General features: G+C 56.0%; 1 protein-coding gene across 1 annotated transcript in view; it reads left to right on the forward strand.

Moving 5' to 3' along the window:
• Positions 1-22,827, forward strand: part of PLXNA1 (plexin A1) — a 114,160-nt gene that overhangs the window by 4,501 nt on the left and 86,832 nt on the right. The window contains 2 exon segments of the mRNA XM_030957063.1: positions 7,135-8,481; positions 14,604-14,786. Of these exon segments, the coding sequence (XP_030812923.1) occupies positions 7,279-8,481; positions 14,604-14,786 (1,386 nt within the window). The 5' untranslated portion in view covers positions 7,135-7,278.

Raw genomic sequence — 22,827 nt, forward strand, 5'->3', positions numbered from 1 at the left:
TGTCCAGCTTTGTGGCCCTCGGAAGGCTTTCTGGGTAGTGTTAAGTCCTGCGTTGTCATTTTGGCCGGCCCGAGGGCTTGCTGTTGGGCTCTGGGAGCTGGAGTGCGATGGGAGTCTGCCCTGCCCTGGGATTTGACTTTTGCACTGGGTAGATCTGGTTGCCCTGTAGCACAGCAGTGTCAGAGCCGGGGCGTGAGCCCCAGCTTCCAGCTGCCACGGCCTCTGTAAAACATTTATATCTGTTCCCCAGCGTCGCATTCCCTCCACCCCAGTCTGCTTCTCCATGGTTTTATTCCTACAAGTGTTGGCATGCTGGCAGGGTCCCTGCCTGCCCGCTGCTGCTTATCTCCGTGTCCGGCTCCTGGATGGCTGCTTCCTTTCTGGAGTCAAGGGGGGGCTCTCCCTCTCTGCCGGCACCAGAATCGGCCCGATGAGCCCTGCTGAAGTCAAGAACCTGTTTTTCAGGCTGATGTCATCGGGAAGAAATGGGGGAGGAGGAAGGCAGGGAAGCAGCGCCGTTTCCGAAGGAGAGCCGCTGCCGAGCCCCATGACGCTGCCAGCGGCCCCGGCCTCCAGGGCTCCCGCTGTTATTCCTGATCAGCACGGCCGAGGTGCCCCTGGGGCGCTGGCACATGCGGGAGAGGTCCCGCTCTGCACCCCGAGGGCTGGGAGGGAGGGATGCCACAGTGCCGGGGAGCGTGTCAGCTCCCAGCACGGCAGGACATCTTGGCCCGCTGGCCGTGCCTTGTATGGCTCCCTGGCCTTCCGTGGGGGTGGTGGCACTTGCTGGAGCTGCCATCCAGCCACTTTCATTAGCACAAAGTGGGTTTTTGGCAGAGGTGCTTGGGCAGCCCTCCCAGCCCAGGCGAGCAGCCGCCTCCTCTCGGCTCTGCACTGAAGGAGCCGGTCTGTGATGCTGATGCCTGTTGGAATGTCAGCTCCTCATGCATGGCATCAGGCCATAGTAGCAAGGTGATGCCCGTGTCTAACATGGCTTGGGGCTGCAGCTGGGATCTGCAGGAAGAGGAGAAGCCTTGCTCTGCTCTCCCTTCCAGCCAGCAGCTCATGGCTGCACCCACGCTCTGAAGTGTGCTCTGCCCAGGTCTGGTGGGTGAGACCCCCTTGCTGTGAGAAATTGGGGTGGGGTGTGCTGTGTTGGCACTGCCCGTAGGAAAGCAGAGTGCAGGTACAGTCGCTGCTGTGGCACCTCCCTGTTAATATCAGATGCTCCTTGCCCGTGGTGCTGTGAATGAAGCTGCTTTTGGACTCTCAGAACAATTTCCCTGTGGTGGTGTTGCTGTGGGGAGACTTTTGGGCTTTTCCTCTTCCTTTCTCTGCCTGTCCCATTGCTAGGTGAGGCTCTGCTCTCTCTCTGGATGTCTCACTTTTCCTGGGTCAGCTTCACCTTGGGAAAATAAAACATGGGGCTGTGCTGAATTGGAAACTCCACAGGGGAAGCAGAGCCAGGACCTGAACCATTTCCAGCTGTGGTTCTTGGGGCAGCATAACTGAAACAGCAGAGGGGGAAGGATGGAAGGATGATAGGGGAAGAAGAAGAACACATGGTTTGGGAAAACTCATTTGGAGAAATTTTGTGGTTGTTTTAATCAGAACTAATGTGATGGCAGTCGTGCTTGGCTCACCACAGGACAGCACAAGTGCTGGTGTCAGCAAGGGGCCAGGCAGAACCATGGGAATTTCAGTTTAGCTGGGATTAAACCAGCCTCAGAATGACCTCACTTTGCTGGAGTAGAGGGGATCCAGCAACCAGGAATCATCCTGTGGCAGTGCTCCATTGCAAAGAGGGATCTCTCCAGATTCCCTCTGGGATATGGGGGAAGTGCTTGTGACAGAGAGGTGAAAATGCAGCTTGGAGAGCTGGGCTGGAAGAGGGGCATTGATCTGGGGATTTACATCAGTCTGGTGTTTGAAGCCTTGATAGTAGGAAGCCACAGTCCCATGGCTGGTGTGCTGGTGCCTTGGGTTGGGGTCTGTGGATGATGAGAGGCACAGAGGGGCTGGAGATGTTGTGCTCTGTGTGTGCTGATGGACAAACTTCCTGAAGCAGGATGGGAAGCAGCAGGCTGTGTCCTGTGTGGATGATTACCCACGGGCTATGCACTGCTCCAGGTCTGTGTGCTCCTCTCTCAGCTGCAGGGAGCACAAGGGAAGGTGGGGGGCACTTTCCTCCTGGGAAGTGCAGATCCAGCACGTGGGCTACAAACAGAAAACCCCTCAGCAGCCCTTGCAGGGTCCCTGTATGGACTGTGATACCCAGGTGAGTTGTGGGAATAAGGCAAAGGACAGCCACCAACTCTCACTCCTGGTGTATGGATTTGGGGAATGTGTAAGGTCTCTGTCCATGCCTGCTTTCCTGGAAGGGCTGCTGAGGCTGTCCTCATGTGCCTCCTTGCCTTGGGATGCTGTGGCAGTGGGAGCCTGGGTTTCCAGCTCGGAAATGCTTGTGAGCCCTTTTTGGAAGGGCTCTCTGCAGAGCAGCCTGCAGCCTCTTGGTGGTGAGTGCACGTAGTGGCTCCAGAGCTGCTCTGGAGTTCAAGCTGTTCTTGGCGTGACATGACTTCTTGCAGAGGACCAGAGAAGGGGAATTGTGCACTTGAGAAATGCTATTTAATTTCCTCACTGCTTGTTCTTTTATGCTCTTTTTTGCTGAGGGTCAAGCTTCGTGAGCCCTTGGGCAGTAGATGGCTGCTTCTCCTTGTCATGTTTCTCAGAACAAAAGAGGCTGAATTCTTTGCCCAGAAGATCCTTGCAGGGCAGGAGTGGAAGCTGGGGTGGATGGTAGGATGGAGTCCTCAGCCCCTGCCTGGGAGGGATGGCAGGAACCTGGGAAGAAACTGGAGATATTCTTGATTGGGTGATAGTAAGGGAGATGGGGGCAGCTTCAGAGCCTGCCATTGATTTAATCAGGGTGTGGTTTGAGCCAGGGATAAGGTTTTTAATGATTTAACTCACTGGCTAGGGAGGGACCCTAACCAAATAGTTTTCAATGACTGTGTGCAGTGAAAGAAGGAGTTAAAGTTTAGCCCTGCTGCAGCAATTGCATATGTAGTGCAGCTCAAATTTGTACCACCACCAGGCTTTCCTCATTGCAAGGCTTTTCCCAGGCAGATGAACCTAAAAATACAGCAGCTCTAGGGTGAGGCTGCCTCTCCTGTGGCCTGAAGGCTTTTCTTTCCCCTGGATAATCTCCCCTCTCCCCTTTGCTAATTACTGGCAGCTTGTAGCTGGTCCCTTCTTGGCTGTTTCTTATTGCTGAGAGCAGCAAGTGACTTGGAGGGATTACAGGTAAAGGCCCTTTAGATGCCATTTCCCCTTTTGTGGGTGGGTTATGTGGGGGTTTTCAATCCCACACCTTCTGTCCTCCAACCTCCCTTGCTGAAGTGCAAGGCTATAAAGCTCTTGGGGTGTTTTGCTGGGAGAGAATCTGCTGGGGTCATGTTGATGGAAAAGCAGGGATGGCAAGCAGGTCTGTGAGTGCCAAATCTGCACCTCTGTGTTTGTCTGCATGTTTAAACCCTGTCTGTGGGTGCTCCCCTGAGGGCTGCTGCTCTGTAGGCTGGTGCTGACTCTTAGACTTGCTGCCTGGATGAGTGGAGAGGTGGTCCTTAACTCTCTGTCCAGTCTTTGCCTTTTAAGGTTAGTTTTTCCATCCCAGTACTCTCGCTTTGTGCTATCAAAAGTGATGATTGTTTTCTCTAAGTGTGATCTCCCGTCCCAAGCACAGGTCTTTGGGCATATTGCAGGACCAGGGAGCTGTCAGCCTGGGGAGGATGAGGGCTGCTGCCCCTTGCCACCTCTCCAGCAGCCAGGAAGGGGGCACTGGTATCCCTGGGGCATGGCCATTGCTTGCTGCTGAAAGGCTCATTGGAGGAGGCTGGGATCTGTGGGTGTTGGCCCTGCTGAGGTGGGTGACCCCCATCCAGGTTTTGCAGTGGCTGCAACCCATCTCAGTGTGGCCACTTGGAGGTGAAACTGTGAGCAAATGTCCTTTCCAGTGGGGGATGAAGGGGACTGGGGAGGATTTGGCTCTTGTGCTGGCTTTGTTTCTGATGGCTGGTTTCCTTCTATAAATACATGTGTGTGTATATACATCTATTGTGTGTTTGTGTGTGCACATGGAAATCAAAACACAAGCCTGTGGTGCTGTCTGGCCTGTGGGGTGAGCCCTGGGGATGCTCAGCGCTGCAGACTCTCTGTGCTGCATCACTTGCTGCCCAGCAGCACTGCCAGCTGCATTTGTGGTCCTACTCTCCCAGCTGGCATTCATGCAGCCAGGCCGGGGTGAATTATTTTATTGCTGCCTGTTTCAGGGCAGGGCTCGGCTCCAGGGTATCTGCCCAGGGTTTTCCATGCCTTTGGACTGCACTGGATGTGTTTGTGGTGCAGGTCTCGCTTCCTGGTGGTGGCAGTCATATGGTGGCCCTGGGCTGGGTGACCCCAGGGCGAGGTGCTGCTTGAATGTAGCCCCAGGGGTTTGGGTGCCAGTGGAGGAGCTGCCCTGCCTTAGCTGCACTGTGACCTCTCCATGGCCCTCGGAGCTGTGTGACAGCAGGGAAATGCCCTTTGGCTGCTGCTCCCACGGGCAGGGAGCAGTGCAGGGCTGCCTGCACTGTGGTGGGCTTGAGCCCTGCTTTAGTTCAAAGTTCAGGAACCCATACCACTGAATCCCAAAAAAAAGTAGACAAACCAACCATTTGTGCTGTTTTATTTTCACTAATCGTTGCTGATGGTTTTTACTGGACAAAACCACCACTGGTGTCAGGTCACTAGGACGAGATGTTGCTGCTGCAGTATATTTAGGAGCAGAAATCTCTGAGGACCTCTGCAGAGTGTCATCTCTCAGCTTGCCCCAGCTCTGCCTCACTTTGCTCTCGTTCCAACTTCTGATTTGCAGTTCCCTACGTTAATTTGGGAATCTCCTGTTGGGCTTTCTAGCCCTGGTTTGTGGCAGCAGCTCGACCTCTAGTTCTCTCACCCACTTCCTGAAATAGAAGCAGTGAATCATAGAAATGCACCAAGAAAGCAAGTTCCCTGTCGTGCTCTCTCATCCTGGCAGGAGATGCTCTGGTTGGCATCCCCACATTGCACCAATCTCCCACTGTCACCTTCCCCATCTTCCCCGTTCCTTCTCTCCTTGGCACGTCACTGACACTTGAATTTGGTGTTGGCCTCCTTGCCAGGCAGCCACTGTGCTGTTCCTGAGGGGCTCAGCCTCATGGGAGCAGTGTCTTGATGACAGCTGTGCAAGTTCCTTGGGGTGCAGAAACCACTCTCTGGTTTCCTTCAGGAAACCCCAATGCCTGCAGCTGCTGGGCTGTGGCTTTCTGGGCTAACCAGTGGGTTTGTGCTCACAGTGCCACTCAGTCCCACATCAACGTGGTTTGGGGCTAATAAGCTCTGATATGGGGTGCTTGTCTTTGTTCTCTTACCAACAAGCTCAGAAAAATGAAGATTCTGAGTAGTGTGAGTGTCTTCTGGGAGTGCCCTTGCCCTGACAGTGTTGTCACTACCTATTCTTTACAGTGTTGGAAAAGGTGGTAAGAATGGGTGATTAGGACCTTGGGGATGATTTCCAGGGTTGTGCTTTGGTTGCCTCCACACCCATGGAGCTTTGTGGCATCTGGATTCGGTCTCAGTGCTGCTCATGTGCTGTTGTCCCAATGTCCCTTGAGACTGTTGCCTTGGAGGTGGATGTGTTGGGAAGTTGAAGACAGCAGGATGAGGAGCATTGTGGGCAGAGGCAGATGTGCAGAGAGGGTTTGGAAGTGGTGCAGAAACTTCACCCAATGTATCTGGGGCTCAGGGGAGCTGGCAGGGCTGCAGGGGCCAGGGCTGGACTTGCCCGGAAAAAGGGAGATGGGAATCTTGCGTGTGCTGAGAGTTGGAGAAGGAGAAAAACGTTTCTCTGGCTCTGTGGCTTGGGGAGGGGAGCAGCAGAAGTGAAGGATGCTCTGTGGAATGTTGGGGTAGCTGTATGGCTCAGTGCTGGCTCAGTGATGATGCAGCCCCCCAAGGTTTGCATGTGGCCTAGCTGGTGGGTCCCACAGCCCTGCCAAGGGCAGGATGCTGAGGGTGGGGCAGTGTTCAGCCCTGCTGATATGGCAGCTGGCTGCCCTCTGACACCCTGCCTGGGCAGGGCTGGGATCTGGCAGAGCTGCCAGTCACCGCAGGTCATATTTCCTACCTGTGCCACTCCCTGCTGGGGATCCTCTTGGAGGTTATCCTGGGCTGAGTCAGAGATGGATGATAAGGAGAGAGGGAGAGGCTCTCCTTCTCCTCCACTCCTTTCTGGAGTGGCTTATCTGCATGGGCTGGGAAACTGAGCTGGTGCCCCAGCCATGGACCTTGGTCCCAGCTGGGGTGGATGGATTGTGATGGTGGGATGGGCTGTGTGCTGTAGGGGGGTTTACACAACCCCTGGTTAGTCTAGGGGTGCTTGTGCCTGTGTGGGGAGGGTGGATGGAGAAGACAGGGATGGGGTATAATGGAGGGGCTGCTGAGCTGACGCAGAGAGCAGAGCTGTGCATTGGTTTCCTGTGCCCATCTCCTCCCTGCTGGGGGATGCAAAGGTCACCCCGGTGTGGGGTATTTGGCTGGCTCTCCACTGCTTTGCTGCTCCCTGTTGGTGAGCCCCAGCTGTGGCACAGCAGCAGGCAGAGCATTCCATCCCCACAGTGTGTGCCCCCTTGTCCCTCTGGAGCCTCTCAAACCAACTGTCTCATGTCTGGACCTGTGTTTTTAATGCATAGAAATGCCAGAAGGACAGGCTTGTCCTTGCCATGCCTGTGTGCTCCCTCCAACCCCTCCTGCCCATGCCCCTCCTGGCAGGCATGTGGCAGGATAGTGGGCAACAAGCCCACTCTTGGCTCTCTCAACTCCTTTAAAAGGTGCTTTGAGATCCTCCTCTGTGCAGGGGCTTGGGCTGTGCTTGCTGCTAACTGGGATTTTGCATCCATTCCCAGCACTGCTGTGGAGTGGGACTGGACAGCAGGTCAGGGTCTCTTCTGCCTGCTAGAAAAATGAGAAGCAGCAGAGTCTTCTGGGTGGGGTGGAATATGCTTGAGACTGCAGGAAAGCCTCCTAACCCCACTTTTCTTATCTTTCTCCCTCTAGGGTTGACTGGACTGGCCACGCCCACGATGCCCTGAATGCTGAGCGCAGAGGAAGCAGAGGAGAGTGTTTCCCATTAGCTCCTCGTCCCTCCCCCATCCCTTTAGTTTGGGTTTGTTTCTATTTATTTTGTGGCTGGGTTTGGGCATGGCCTTGGCTGGATGTGAGGCTGCTGCAATGTGGCTCCTTTGGCTCAAGCACCACTTGTCCATCCACATTTGGACCTTGCTGCTCTTGGGGAGCACCTGGCTACCGCTGGCGGAAGGCAGCCCCAAATCTCCCTTTAGGACTTTCCCGGTTACAGACTGGAGCTTGACACACTTGGTGGTCCATAACAAAACTGGGGAGGTCTACGTGGGGGCTGTCAATCGGATCTACAAGCTCTCCAATAACCTCACACTCCTGAGGACCCACGTGACGGGGCCCGTGGAGGACAATGAGAAGTGTTACCCTCCGCCCAGCGTCCAGTCCTGCCCACACGGGCTGGTCACAACCAACAACGTCAACAAACTGCTGCTGGTGGACTACTCGGGGAATCGGCTGATTGCCTGCGGCAGTGCCTCCCAGGGGATTTGCCAGTTCCTGCGGCTGGACGACCTCTTCAAGCTGGGTGAGCCCCACCACCGCAAGGAGCACTACCTCTCCAGTGTCAACGAGTCGGGCACCATGTCCGGCGTCATCATCGAGGTGCTGAACGGGCAGAACAAGCTCTTCATTGGGACGCCCATTGATGGGAAGTCGGAGTACTTCCCCACTCTGTCCAGCCGCAAACTGATGGCCAACGAGGAGAACGCGGAGATGTTTGGCTTCGTCTACCAGGATGAGTTTGTCTCCTCGCAGCTCAAAATCCCCTCGGATACGCTCTCAAAGTTCCCCACCTTTGACATCTACTACATCTACAGCTTCAGCAGCGAGCAGTTTGTTTACTACCTGACCCTGCAGCTGGACACCCAGCTGACCTCTCCTGACTCCACTGGGGAGCAGTTTTTCACCTCCAAGATCGTCCGCCTCTGTGTGGATGACCCCAAGTTCTACTCCTATGTGGAATTCCCCATTGGCTGCGTGCAGGACGGCATCGAGTACCGGCTGATCCAGGACGCCTACCTGACCAAGCCTGGCAAGGCTTTGGCCAAGTACCTGGGCATCTCAGAGCACGAGGATATCCTCTTCACCATCTTCTCCCAGGGCCAGAAAAATAGGGTTAAGCCTCCCAAGGAGTCTGTGCTCTGCCTCTTCACGTTGAAGAAGATCAAGGATAAGATCAAGGAGCGTATCCAGTCATGCTACAGAGGGGAAGGGAAACTCTCCCTGCCCTGGCTCTTGAATAAGGAGCTGGGCTGCATCAACTCGGTGAGTTCCCACCTGTCTTTACTCAAGCCAGACTATTTCTGGTTTCTGGTGGTGTTCTCTAGCTGGACCTTCCCCAGTGATTTGACCTGAGCTGTGTTTTCCCTGTGGATATGGGCAGTGTCAGTGAGTTGGGGCTGGAAGGGTGGCAGGCTCAGGCCTCAGGGCGTCTGCTGCAGCTCTGCTGTGGAGTCCCTTGCAGATGGCATGTGGGTTTGCGGGTGTTGTGTCACCTGGGGGTTGGCAGTGGCCAAGCAGAAGGTGTTGGAAGCAGCAGGATGTGCAGGACAGGGAGCACAGACCTGATGGAGGGAGCTGGGGGGGGCTGGTGGTCTCAGCAGAAGTTGGTCACATGTTCAGCATGGAGGGACCACATCCTCTCCATGGAGTGCTGGGGGGGCACAAGACACTGTCAAGTCAGGTGGCTTTTGGGAGTGACCAGTGCAAACTGTCATCCAGAGGTGCAGGAGGTGAGGGCTGCTATCCTGGAACGGTGATTCCCAACTGAGGGAGCACTCCCCTCTGTTCCCAGAGAGGTGTTTTCCTGCCTAGTTCCCACCTCGGTGCCTCTGCTCCCTCTGGTATCTCAGCAGCTCAGTGTGGGACCTCTGAGTCCTGGTGGGCAGGGGACCTCCCAGCTTGGCTCTTGGGTTTGTTTTCTCATTGAACTGTTACTGTTACTGCATTCTTTTCTGGGCAGTGTTACAAACCACCAGTAGTTGCTGGAGGCTACAACTCCAGGTGATGGAGCTGTCACAGGCTGGATAGTCCCCTAGCAGGGTCTGATATGGGGCTGAGGCAGGCTTGGGCTGCTGGCGTGTGTGTTTGGGAGGGTCTGGTGGAGGTCCTGACCCACCTGCTATCACCCACCTCCCCCAGGTCCAGCTTGTTGGTGTTCAGCACCCATCAGCAAGCCCCAGGCGTGCTCAAGCAGCGCTTTGGGTGCAGGCAGGTGGGCAGGGGGGTCCCTGTGGAGCAGCCCTGCCCTCTCTCCCACTGTCCTCACTGCACTCTGAAGGAGACAGCTAACAGCTGCCTGACAAAGTAAAGGGTTTGCTGTCAAGAGCGCTGGGCTCACAAATCAGATTTTGGCTTTGAACTAATTCAATTTTGCTGGAAAATGATGAAATTGTTACACGGCTGCCTGTTGGGCCGTGCAGCTGCTGGCTCTGCCGTGGAGCTGCTCTGTGCTCACTGCTCAGTGCTGCCTCTCGTGCTCCCGGCTCGCCTCTCCAGTGCCCCACATCCCCAGGTTTGGGGAGGCTGCTCTGCCCCCCTGCACTCCAGGGAGAAATTTAAACTCTGGTCCTAGGATTGCTGCCTGGGAGTAAGTGGATCTCAGGGTACTCTCTGGGTCCTGCAGATATGGCTCTTGTGGGGTGGAAGGATGTGTGCCATGATGGGGAGGCTCCTGCTTTTGTATGAGCTGGGCTGGGGAGTGACACCCTCCTCCAGGGGAACCAGGTGGTGTTTTCTGTCCCAGTCCTCCAGATGCCAGGCAGAGTGGGGCAGGACATGAGTGGATGATAAGTCAAGCCCTCAGCTCCTTGCTGTGTTGTGCACAGGCCAAACCAGACCACTGGAAGCACGTAGCCTCTCTCTCGCAGGAATTTCTGCACCCCTAATAAAATAAAGCCACCTCTAGGGTGGGTCATGGCAGTCATGGTGGGTCACCATCTCTTGGTGGTGAGGACTGGCCAGAAAATAAAGGACATGCTGGTTTTTTAATTTATAAGGAGACAAAATGTAATTGCTCAAGTCAGTAGTTGCTTGGGATTTACACCCCATCCATATGGAAATGTGCAAGGAGCTCTCTTGCTCTGCTCCTTCATGGCAGTAAGGGGCTGAGGCTGGCCCTGCTGGAGGAGGTTTGGTCAGCACTGCGCTCCCAGACCCCAGGCAGTGCAGGACCAATGGATACTCATCCTCAGTGCTGCAGGGTAGCTGTGATTCTCCAGAGCTGGTGCTGGAGCTGGGAGGAGAGGCTACCAGGCTTGGCAGATAGCTCAGGAGATGTTAGTGATTCCTCTCCAGTGCTGGTGAGTGGAGTGAATTCCTGCTTCCCATTTCTCTCTCTCTCCTTCTGGGATCCAGAAGTGGAAGTGGGAAGGGAGCTGGCTCTGTAGGGAGACTCCCCACACTGGTGCACTCAGACCTGAGCATGGGCTTCCAAATGCAGCAGAGGCACCTTGTGGAAGCACCCAGGCCATTTCCCTGTGCCAGCTCCTCTGCTTAAATTGCCCCTGACCCTCTCCAGAGGTTTTACTGCTCCCAGGCTTCACTCAGAAGGGTTTGGTGTTGTGTAGCCAGGCTCTTTCCTTCCCCTGTGCAGCACAGGGCTGGGAGGTCTTTGTGCCTGGGGCCAGATGTGCTCAGCACATCTGCCCAGTGCTCCTGTCCCCAAACTGGGGGGAGCAAGGACCGGTGTAGCAGGGCTGGGAAAGGACTAGGGCTGGGGCTGGAGTGCAGATGTTGCAGCAAGGAGTTATTTAGAGTTCCTGGAGCCCTTGACTTCTGGGCTGGCAGTGTGGGCAGAGGCAGTGCCTGGAGCCAGCGGGATGTGGCATCAGCTTTCCCTGGGCTACCCCAGGGAGAAAATGAGTTTTGACTCCTCAGTAAGGCTTGCTGCCCAGCTTGCTGGCACAGGACAATGGCTGGTGACAAACTGGCTGAAAGTGGGCCAGGATAAGCCAAATCCTTTCCGGGGCAGCCAGAGAAATGCAGGTGGTAACAAACCGTACCACACTCGGATTATTCCTGAGCAGCGATTAATGCACGGAAAGCCTGGCATCCCAGCCTGGCACTTTGTACCAGCCTCCTGTAACCTCCTCCCTGGCTCTTTGCATCCCTCCACATCCTCCATCACAGCCCCTGGAGGTGCACAGGGGGAAGGGGCTGAGCCTATAATGGTGTTAACTGGCGAATTACTGGCTAATTAATAATGCTGAGTGATGCGAGCCTTGTCGTGCTGTCTGCTCCCTCATTGCTTTCGTAAGTGGGCTTGAAGAGAGGCAATGAGACAAGGCATATCAGGAGACACCCGCTCCTGCTCGCTGTGGGCCTGCCTTCCCCCTCCTTCAGGTCCCTTTCCCCAGGAAATCCGAATTTCCTGACCCTGTTTTGGGGAGGAAAAAATAGTGCTGGGAGAGAGAAGACTGCTGTGCTGTGCAGATAGCTGCCCTGGGGTGTCTGAGCCAGGGGCAACTGAGAGGGGTGCCGAAGGAAAGCATGGAAAGAAAAACAAACGATAACAATAATTAAAAAAACAACCCAAATCCCCAAAAGAAACACTGCAACCCCCTTGCAATAGGCTGAAGGCTGTGGTCCCTGCAAAACCCCGTGCAAATGCGAGAGTGGGCAGATCCCGATGCCTCCTGCCGATCCCAGTGTCTCCTGCAGATCCCAGCATCCGCAGGCTCAAACGCTGCAAGGTCACTGTCCCGCACGTGCCGTGGTGTGTGTCTGTCCCTGCCAGCACCGGCTGGGGCACAGCTGTCCCTCTGTCCATCCTGCCCTCTGCCCCTCTGCCTTGCCTCTCCCCACATGTGCCAGGGATGGGTTCTGTCGGTGGGTTCCACAACCCCGGCACTGCTGCCCTTGGCCCGACCTCTGCGCCGCCTGCGCTTCCCTAACGAGGCAGTTTGCTGTTAATGAGCTAATTGCCGGCGTAATTATTTATCGAGGTGGTGTCGGCATGGCGGCGGCGGGAGTTCCTCGGTCCCAGAGCGCAGCTGTATTTGTCATTTCCCAGAGAGTATGTTGAGACAAAGCAGAGAGCAGTAAACACCATAAACATCTCTCCTCTTGCATATTCAGCAGCCGTGGGGTTGGGGAAGCTGCAGATTGAGCTCAGAGAGAGCAGAACCTGCACCCAGGGGTGCCAGGGCTTGAATATCTTTGTGGCATTGCCCTGAACCCTTCTGCTGCTGCAGATGGCTGGGTGGGAGGTGCTGGGGTTTATTTGGCTGTGGGGGACAGAATCTTTCCCCCAGTAAAGCAGCTAAGAAATCCCAGGTATTTGGATGGGAGCTGTGTATCGGCTGGAGCATTGCTCACCTCTCACTCTGTGATTAGGAAGATAATTTTCTAGGATTTGCTGTTTTAAAATTCCTATTCTCATAATGCAGAGGAGGATGCTTAGTATGTGTGTTGGCCAGTGGATAGGAGAGGGCAAGGCTGGCATTCAGAGGATTAGTGGAGAGCTTGTGATTTCCCTTCCCTCTTTTTCTTCTGGTTGCAGAGACATGCAGTGCCCATGTTCCTGTTTTGGGGATCCCCATGTCTGTCATGATTGGCTGTAAGAGTTCCCCTAGTTCAGGGAAGCATGAGCAACAGTCAGGCAGGGAAGGAGTTGATCTTTGTACATTAACTCAACACCCAAAACCAGAAGTTCGAGCAACTGAGGGGACATCCCCAGAGTGTCTGGTGGACTGAGTGTGACTGCTCCTTCCCTTTTGGGAAGGCTGGCACAGCACTGAGTTCCTGCTGTAGGAACAGCAGGGATTGGGACCACTGGCCCTGGAGCTGGAATGGTGGCATGGTGAGGAGGGTGAGCAGCCTTGCCATGGCTGTGGGAGGGCGATGCCATTGAAGCTGCAAGTGTATTGTGCTGGGGCACGGAAAAGTGCTGTGTTTTCTCCCCTCTACATGGGTGCCTGTTGGTGGGAGCCAGTCTGGGCTGATCCTTGCTTCCCAGGCAGAGATGAGTGGGAATTACAGAGCTCTGCGCTGCCCTTGCGTACGTGGAGCTTGGGAGCTCGGCATTTTCCCATATGCTCTGTGCACATGCGGTATGGATTTAAAACCCCTTGGGGACTGGCATGCATTTGGAGCCTGCTGCTTGCCAAAAAACCTCTCTCCCCTTTAAATTCAAAATTATATAAGGAGCCTTGTGAAGCGGAAGAATCCCGTGACCGGAGCAGGCTGTCTCCCTGTCAGCCGTGCCTGCCTTGCCACTTTACCCTCCTGCATCCAGGCCCGCTGCCACCCCTGGGGATTTGGCAAAGCCCTTCACTGCCTGGACAGAGCGGGGATTTTGCTGGTGCTGTGTGACCACGTGAGGCTGTTGCCTTGTGTGGGAACACTGGGAGGCCCATGTGCCCCGCAGGCCAGACAGCTGTGGCCAGGGTCTGTTGTTCTGCTCAGCAGGTCAGGTGAGGATGCTCAAGGTAGGGGTGAATGCTGTGGATCTGGTCCTGGTCCCACTCCCCTGCCTGCATCGCAGCTTTCACAGAGGGCATCCCTTTGTCTTTGCCTTGCTCATCATCACACTGTCCTTGAAGGAAGTCCCTGCTGTCATGGCCATGAGAATGGACAGAGGCCAGTGCAGCCCTGCTTCTGCCTTTCCCCAGGCAGAGGGGAAACTTGCAAAAGCTTCTCCCAGATCTGTGGGTTTGATCTGAACTGAGGAGGCAGCTGGCTGAGCCAGGCCCTTGTCTGGGGCAAGGCAGCATGGAAAAAATGTGGGGATTTCCCAAAGACGTTCCTGCGGGAGGGGGAACAGGGCTGGCAGGTGGGTAGTGTGTTTGCTGGAGGCTTTGCTATGTGAAGTGAAGCTCGTCCAGGAGCGCTGACTTGTTTGCCTTGGCATGGCCTTGTCTGGGAAGTGTTTTTTCTTTGGGGGAAGGCTGGGGTGCAGGATTCAGCCCCTCCTGCATTGCTGCCAAGCTGATTTTTTTTTTGAAGCTAGTGCTGGGATGAGGAGGAGAGGAATGTGTGTGTGCTGGGGAGCTTGTGCTGGCATCCCACGTGTCTGAGATGGCACTGGCAGGGATGGAGGGGGGAGCAGGGATGCTCCACTGGCTCCTGCTGTGTTTGTAAGTGCTGCTCTGTAGGATGCAGAGGACAGAGAGCCTTGGTCTTGGTCTGCAGAGCCTGTTCAAATGTAGAGAGGGCCTGCATGCAGTGCATCTGTCCCAATGCCTTACATCAGTGTGTAGGGGGTGTTAGGGAAATGACAACCCATGCCTTTCCTTGGTTGGTGAGGTGAGATGGCTGCAGTAGGAGGCTGCCAAAGGTGCTGTAGCTGTGGGGTGAAGGTAGGAGATGGTTGATTGCCATCTGTGAGGTCCAACGTGTCGAGGCATTGGCAAAAAGCTCATCTCTCCTCTGCTTTCTTCCAACAGCCGCTGCAGATCGACGACAACTTCTGTGGCCAGGATTTTAACCAGCCCCTGGGAGGGACTGTCACCATCGAGGGGACCCCTCTGTTTGTGGATAAGGAGGATGGCATGACCTCGGTGGCTGCCTATGACTACAGAGGACAAACTGTCGTCTTTGCGGGCACAAGGAGCGGGAAGATCAAAAAGGTAGGAAAGCCTTCAGTGGTGCTGATGGGGAGGGATGGGCTCTTGCCTGACTGGCCCTTTGTGGGGTGCTGGTTGGGCTGGGCCTCCATAATAGAATGACCTGATATATTTGGGGTAATGTGCAAAGGGCCCATGAGGGGAAATTTCCTCTTGCTTCTCTCTGCCAACTGAATTTACAAAACTCTGCCCTTTTTGGAAGGGTTATGACATAAGGAAGGTGAGTCCTTGCTGATGGTTGTTCAGAGCCCATCCTGTCATGTCTCAGGGGCAGGTGAGCTTGCCCTGGAGCTGCCACGGGTCATACTCTGTCCATCTGGACCCTCTGTCCATCTGGCCTTGTCATTGACCTGGGCAGGGTGGGTGCTGATGGCTCCAGCCTGGCGAGGGGGAGCCTTCACTTCCTGCACCCTGCCTGGGCACAAAAGGCTGCTTGTGGCAATTAGCAAATAGCTCCATGCGTGCCTTTCTCTGCCTGCATCTCCACAGGGCACGGATTTCCTGTTATCATAACATCATGCCTGTAATTACAGCTGTACATGCCCTGTGTAAACATAGCTTCCATTAACACATCCTCAGCCAGGGAGAGGCCATGTGGAGGTCCTGGTAGGGTCCCTGCTATGGACCAGAGCATGGCTGGGGGGTTTGGCCCATCTCTATGTAACTTGTAAGGTGCTTCAGCACTCTGTTTTGGGCACAGCATTCTGCATTTTTGCTACATCTCCTGATCTGTGGTGGCCGGGCTGCCCTGCAGGAGTCAGGGTGGTTTCCCTGGCAGGAATCTGGAGCAGGATGCTGTTGTGTAGTCCCCATATGTCCTACTTGCCCCTGTTCCCCCATGACCCCTGACAGACCCGCCTGTGCCTCTGACTATTAGCAGCGTTTTTGGGGCATAGGCAGCACATGTTGGGGTGGGGGGCATGATGGAGAGGTCCTCTCTAGCCCCACACCTTCTGCTTGTCTTTCTGCAGTCCTTGGAGGGTGCAGGGCAGCAGCAGGGCTGTCGGGATGGAGGCAGCTCGTCCTCCCTTCCGGATCAATGAGGGATCCAGAGGGACTGGTGTCGGGTTGCTGCAGGCTTCTCCTGCTCTGGGCTCCAGATGGGAGCTTTTAGATGGAGATGGGAAGGGAGGAGCATGTAGGAGGAGGGTTCAAAAAGCCACAGGGACAGTGTTACACCTCTAGTTCCACAGTTACCTAGAAGGGCTGGTGGTTGGTTTTTAGATGGCAAATTGGATTTCTCTTCTTTCTCTTCTTTCTCTTCTTTCTCTTCTTTCTCTTCTTTCTCTTCTTTCTCTTCTTTCTCTTCTTTCTCTTCTTTCTCTTCTTTCTCTTCTTTCTTTTCTTTTTTAATTTTTCCCCTGGTCTTTGCACCTTCAGAGCCATTTGGAAGGGGTCAACTATGTGGGTGCCTGGTTGGTGTGTGGGCTGCATGCTGCAGCCACGACTGCAAACTAGAACTTGTTGCCCAGGTGTGGTTTGAGTGTCCTCCCTCCCTGCAGGGCTTCTCAAGCTTTGTTTTTCCTAGTTTTGAACTTGGTGCCCCAAAGAGCTGGTGTGGCTCTCTGGCCCTGCAGGGCATGAGGATATGGAGCTGATGAGACTCCAGAGGTGGCTCTCAGTGCTGGAATGCTGGGTAGGTTTATAGGCTTATCCTGCCTGCAGCCCCCAGATCCCCTGGTGTTGCAGAGCTCTCTAATGGTAGCCTGGGAGCACTTTGCAGGCTCCAAGTCCTGCACCACGAGGTGCTCTCCTTGTCCCTGCAGTGACCTTGAGGTGGGCAGCCCAGCCCTCCTTCCTGCGGCAGGGGCTGCCTGGCAAAGCGCTGCCTCAGCAGCTACCTGATCCTGCTGCCTGGCTGCCGGGGCTGGAGTGGGGCTGAGGAGGGGCTGCTGACCTGGCTTTGAGTGGAACCAGCGTGTCCCCGGCCAGCGGATGTGATACCTGGCAGGGATTCAGCGGAGTGTAGCCAAGGTGGCTCCTCCAGGCAGAGAGGAGGATGTGTGTGGGAGGGTGCAACCTTCAGCAGTGGTTGCAATCCCTCTGCTTTTAAACTGTTGGTGCTTCCCACCGTCCCCTTGGCAAACACCCACCCTAGGCTTGGTGCAGCCTGCTGTCCCCCCCACCCTTTGCAGAAGCCCTGGCATCTCCTCTGGGAGAGGAAGGGCTGCACTGACAGCTGGGGGCCTCCCTCCCCACCCCCAGGAGCCCTGTAATGGATGCTGCTCTGCTGAGGGGCACCGATCCCGCCATCTGGGCCGGGGTAAGGTCAGGCCAGAGTCACTGCTGCGTCTGGCTTTTCCTTGGATGGCAGCTCCCATGCCCAGCATTTGTCCAGACTGTTGCGTGCAGACAGAGCCTCCCTTTGTCCCCCCAAAAAGCCACGCGAGCCTGTGGCTGCCCTGCAGCCTGTCCCCAGCCCTGCCACCAACAGTTGCTGTCGGGAGGGCGGTGTGCTGGGCAGCACCTGCTGCCACCACAGCTGCAGGGAGACCCAACTTTGGGGGGGGTGTGGAAGGATCTTGCAGGCAATGTCAGATTTGCAAAACTGTCTGTGGGCTGGGATGTGGAGGCACCAGGGGGGATGGAGGTCACAATCCCTGGGATACTGAGTGAGTTGCAGCAGCAGGACCCATGGCAGCCCAGTCTCAGCTTGTCCTGCAGCATTACTGGGCAGGCAATTATCTTTGGCTGATCCCAAGTTATGTGGAGAGGCCAGGCTTGGAAAGCCCTTGGTCCCACGTGCTCTCTGTCCTCCGTGCCAGCAGTCATGGGACTGGGGCACTCGGGGAATTCCAGCCATGCCCAGGTGAACAATGCAGGGATGGGTTCCAACGCTGCTGGAGCTGGCACTGAACCACTTCCTTGGCACTCCTGACCTGGCAGGGACCTGGCCTTGCACCCTACAGTCTGAGAGTGCTGTGGATGGGGAAGTGGCATGGGGATGTGAACTATGAGCATGCAGCAGCAGGAATATCAGGGGATGTTTTTGAAAGAGAAATGAAGCCTGTGTCCTAATGCTTGGGTTTTTCCTGGAAACCACCTGTCCTCAATTGGCAATGTTTTTATTGGGCAGTTATAATTTTCCCAGGCTGTCTTTTGTATTTTTTGGGTGGATGGGAAGCTGTGTGTATGATTGCAATGGGAGTGCTCAGTAATGTGCTGGAAAGGCACGTTTGACACTGCACCCATGTCAGCTCTTGAGCTGGGTATGCCAAAGACTTGATGTTGGGTGTGCTTGAAGTGTTGTGTGGAGAGAGGGAAGAAGGGTGATACTGAAGGGGGTGTGCTGAAGGTGGTGCAACCCCCTCCCAGTGACTGCCCTGTGCTGGGCTGGGAGCTGGAGCAGTGGGACATTCGGGGAGGCGCAGCACAGACCCGGCTGCCCTCCTTCACTGCCATCTGCTCCTTGTTATGCAAACACGGCACTGCCTTGGGGCTCTGCTGAGCTCAGTGTAGCCCTTGTGGGTTGACCCAGTTTTGGGTGCTGTCTGGTTATTTTTGGGGGGATGAGCTGAATTCCTCTCTCAAAGCAGCTACGGCTCCCTTCCCACAGCTGTCCCTGGCTGCTGCAGAACAAGGAGGCTGTGAGCTCTGCCTCCTGCCACAGCCCTACAGGAGATACCCAGCACCTGGGGGGATCCAGGCACTGGAGATCCCTAAGGCAGGTGTGGTTACAGGACAGTGCAGCCAGTGCATCCCAGCCAGGGTAGCCTCGGACTGCACATCCCTTCCAGCCAGCTGAGCTCTCATTTTCGAGGATTATCTCTCTCCCCTGTCACCACTGCAATCCCTGTAGCTCCCTGTTCTGTCCTGGAACTGGCTGGCCTTGGGCACGAGTGCATCGTGTCTCCCTTGGGAATCTGCTCCCCCCTTGGGGCTTGCGCTTGCCACGGCTTGTTTATTCTCTCCCACAGAAAGCGCAGCTGAACTGGGCCTGTGTCTGGCTGCTTTGATTTCACTTCTTTGATAATAATAATACTAATAATACTACTAACAAGAAACTCTTCACACTAAGTGGGTTATCCCTATCCCTAACAGCAGGACATGGTGCTCCTCTTGTGGCCTGGAGAGGGTTGAGGGGCTCCCCTGTAGCTCCCTGTCCTGTGGGCAGGCAGATGATGGTGCTTTGGGGGAGCAGATTTGGCAGCCTATGGATACACCCCCCTTGAATTCTCTAAAAGCTTTGCATTAAGGATACCTCAGTGTGTTCACAACCCTTGGTGTGTCTGGACAGAAAATAGGTGCTGTGGGAGAGGGACTTGCTGACCAGGGCCTTTTTGGGATTTCCCTGTTGCCTGCTGGCTCCCTTCTATCACCAAAGCCCCCATGTGTTGGCCTCCTGGGTGTGATGCATGACCTGATCATGGTCCATATGAGCTGAGAGAAGAAGCCATCAGGCTCCCTGCCCATCCCTGTCCCCACAGATCCTTTGGCATCACCCTCTGCTTGGTGCTCAGGGGAAGCAGCTCTGGCTGAAAAGGGGCCCTTTGTGTCTCGCGCGTGAAATCCGGCTCCCGGCGTGCGCGGCAGGGCTTGGCCCGCCTCGTGACCCTGCTGCTGGCTACCCTGCTTACTGCCTGTGCCTTGCCTGGCTGTGCTCTTGGGCTGTGTGTGGGGGGACACAGGACGCATTTGGGGCATGAACCCTGCCCTGGCCCCGGCAGTGTCAGCCGGTGACCCTTGGGGATTCCCCCAGGCATCGACCCCTGTGCAGCCCCTGGAAATGCTCTCCTGCCCGCGCTGCTGCCTCTTCCCAGCTGGCTGCCCGGCACAAGGGCCTTTTGTTCCCCCTGCCTCTTCCCTATGCCCTCTCCTGCTCCATCCCCACCCCATCTCCTGCTCCATCCCCATGCCATGCTCTGGAGACCCACAGCCCCCTCCCCACACGCTTACAGCCCCCGTGGGCGCCGGCGCTGGGCCCCGTGAGGGAGCTGCGCGCCTCGGAGCATGCGCCCACGCCTCTCCCCAATCAATGGCAATAATTTTATTCGCATGACAAGGTAGCCGACGGTTGCCAAAGTGAATCCATCAAATACCTCTTGGCGGCTCCCCGCCCCCTCGAGAGCTCTCGCTGGAGTCGTTAAGCTGTTTTAATCAAGGTGGAGGCTGGAGAGCAGGCGTGTTAAGTGGATGGGGTGGTGGGGAGGGGGCGGCGGAGCCTTCCCGTTGTCCCCTTGCTCGCGGCAGGGAGCGCTCGGCATCGCCCCGTTGCTGCTCTGCAGGAAGGGGCCCCGCTCGCCGGCGTTGGGCTTTGTTGCGCCGCCCGGCTCTGAACAGGATGTCTCATTGTTGGAGGAAACAATTAGAAATTCATCGTGAACCGCTGGCCTCTGGGATCTGCCGGGGCTGCGGGGCCGTGGCTCCAGGCAGCTGCCAGCTTCGTCCTGGGGTGACTCCTGGAGGGGAATGCCGCTGGGGTTCCTGCTCCTGCCTCGTGCAGGATGGATGGGGATGAACATTGCCAGGCTCCTGGCACTCCAAGGGATGCTCCAGCATCCTCATACAGCCTTGGGAAAGGAGAGGAGATGTCAGGGGACTCGCTGCCCTCGAAGCCTGCTCCCCCCACCCTCCGTGCCCCCAGGCTCTTTGACTCACAAGCCACAACTCTCTCTTCTTTCTCCCCATCTGCTCCGCTCTCAGTGCAAAGCCAGCAGGTGAGTGAGGCCTGGGATTCTGGCTCCTGGCCAGCCGGGAGGCAGCAGCAGCAGCAGCCAGCCCTGCTCCAACCTTTGCTGCCGAAAGTGCTGACGGTGCACGTCTCCTCGCCTGTGCCTGGCGCCGGGCGCCCGCAGGCAGCCGTGTGCCTCCTGTGCCTCACCCCTGTCCTTCAGCACACTCCTGTGCCTCACCCCCATCCATCAGCACACTCCTGTGCCTCACCCCCACTCCTGTGCCTCGCCCCCATCCATCAGCCCCCACGGCAGCACAGTGGCTGCTGCACTTCACCCCTGTCAGGCAAGGTGACTTTTGGGCAGCAGCGCTTGGTGAAAGCTGCAGGAGGCTGGGGGATGGAGGTGGATCCCAAAGACCCTGTGTCTTCCAAAGGGCTACTAGGTGAAACCTGGCTTCTGTAATTGCTTTGTGAAGGGGTTTGGGGGCAAAATGCTGCTTGGCAGCCCCTTGGGACAAGTCAGTGCTGCCCTGCAGGGTATGCTCAGGAGCTGGCAGGTGCCAGCCAAACATGGCAGCATTGCCTTCACAGCTGGTCCCTGCAGACCATCCTGTGCCCTGGCAGGGGCTGCCACCCTGGGAGTATTGTGGAAATAAGGCTGGGAAAGGGAAAAGCAAGAGCCTGAGGGTTTGTGACTGTGTGCCTTGCTGCTCCTGCCCCTGTTGTTGCAGGGCTGTGTAAGGCATTGGTGGCCATGGCTTTGCAGTGCTGGGAGAACAAGGCACATGAGCGATATTTGGGGTCATTGATGGGGGTGCTGAGCCCCATAAATGTTTGGGTCACACTCACTGGGCGCTGTTATTAGGAAAAGGGGTGTGTTGGCTGGCTGGGGACATGCCGTGCCAGCAGTGACCAGTGGGTTTTCCCTCCTAGCTGGTTGGTGTGGTTGCTGAAGCGTGAAGCTGCTGAGCATTTTCTTGTGCACCTCTCTGCTGCTGAACGCAGGGCTGTGGCCCCTGTCTGTGACCTCTATTCTGCTGGGAAGAGCGGGAGCACGACTCTTGCTTTGGACTGTGCCTCCTGCTGGGGACCACTGTGGTGGCCCCAAAGGGAGGGGCAGGGGGAAAAGCCACTCCATTAAAATGGAAATGAGCTGGGAGGGCCCAGCTCTGTTGGATCCCTCCTGTTGGAGCCATTGTGCCTATTCACTGGCTAACTTTCACAAACACTGGCTAATTTTGGCTTTTCAGGTGGGAGAATGGCCCCTACCTCCCACCAAAGGCAGCAAGGGAGGATGGCTTGGCTCCTCGGGAAGGCAGCGGTGTGGGAGGCAGGGACTGTCGGTATGCCTGGTGAGAAGGGGCAGTGCTGGTGTCCTGCTTCCCCTTTGTGCAGGCCCATTAACCCAGATTTAATGGTGCCTGAGGAATTTGCCCTCAGCCCCTGGCCTGCTGCAGGAGGGAGGATGTGTGCTTAGCAGGAACTCGGGCAGCTCCAGTGTTGTCTGGGTCTCTGCATGTTCAGCCCTGCCTCAGGTAGAGACATGACCGTGGGGAAGGTCAGACATCCCCATGAGCTGACCTCCCTGCTTTTTCCTTCTGGGCTGGGAGGAAAATCCATCACAGATAGAGAGCAAGGTGGAGGTGTGGTATGGCACTTGGGGATGCAGGATGTGGACTCCAGCTGCCCCTTAGTGGCTGCTGGATCCTGTAATCCATCTCTGAGACTTTGATACATGGGTGGTCATTTGTCTCCAAGCCCAGGTGGGGATGGTGTCAGTCCCAGGCTGCTTGGAAGAGCTGCTGTTTGGTCTCTTGTCCCCTGCCCTGGTTAATTAATTACAGGCTTTCCTGAAGTGGAACAGGAGAAAGGGTGCTAATGGCAGGCTGGTGATGATGGGGAAGGCAGCAGAAAGGTGCCCCATGGGGTTGGCATTGTGAGGTGAAATAGGAATAGAGGAGCTGAGGTGGATGCTGTGTGGTGGTGAGGGTGCAGACCTCTGGGACAGTGTCCCCATTTCTCTCTGGTTCTTTCTCTGGGTGACCTGTGCTACCAGAGCTGATCCTGGCACCTCCCTGCTCTTTGTGTACCCATGGACCAGCTGCCAGCACGAAACCTCCCCGTGGCAGTGAGAGCAATTGTCTACATGGGAAGCAAGTGGGAAAGTTTTATTTAATGGATGCTTAGTTCTTTTAATGCCATTTAGCAGCTGGAGAGAGGGAAGAGAGGCAGTGCTGTGTGACAAGCCAGCTCTCTGCAGACGGAGAATGGGCTGAAGTAGTGGGGAGCATCCCTACAGTCTGGCAGAGAAAGGCAGGATAATGTGATAGTGCTTTAATTTGTCCACGCTTTGTGCTCTTGAGGGCAGCATCGTTTGTAGCTTTGTGCTGGGACAGATCTGGCATGACCGGGGTGCTCAGCCCTGGGATG

Source organism: Camarhynchus parvulus, chromosome 12, assembly GCF_901933205.1.
Source record: "Camarhynchus parvulus chromosome 12, STF_HiC, whole genome shotgun sequence".
NCBI lineage: Eukaryota > Metazoa > Chordata > Aves > Passeriformes > Thraupidae > Camarhynchus > Camarhynchus parvulus.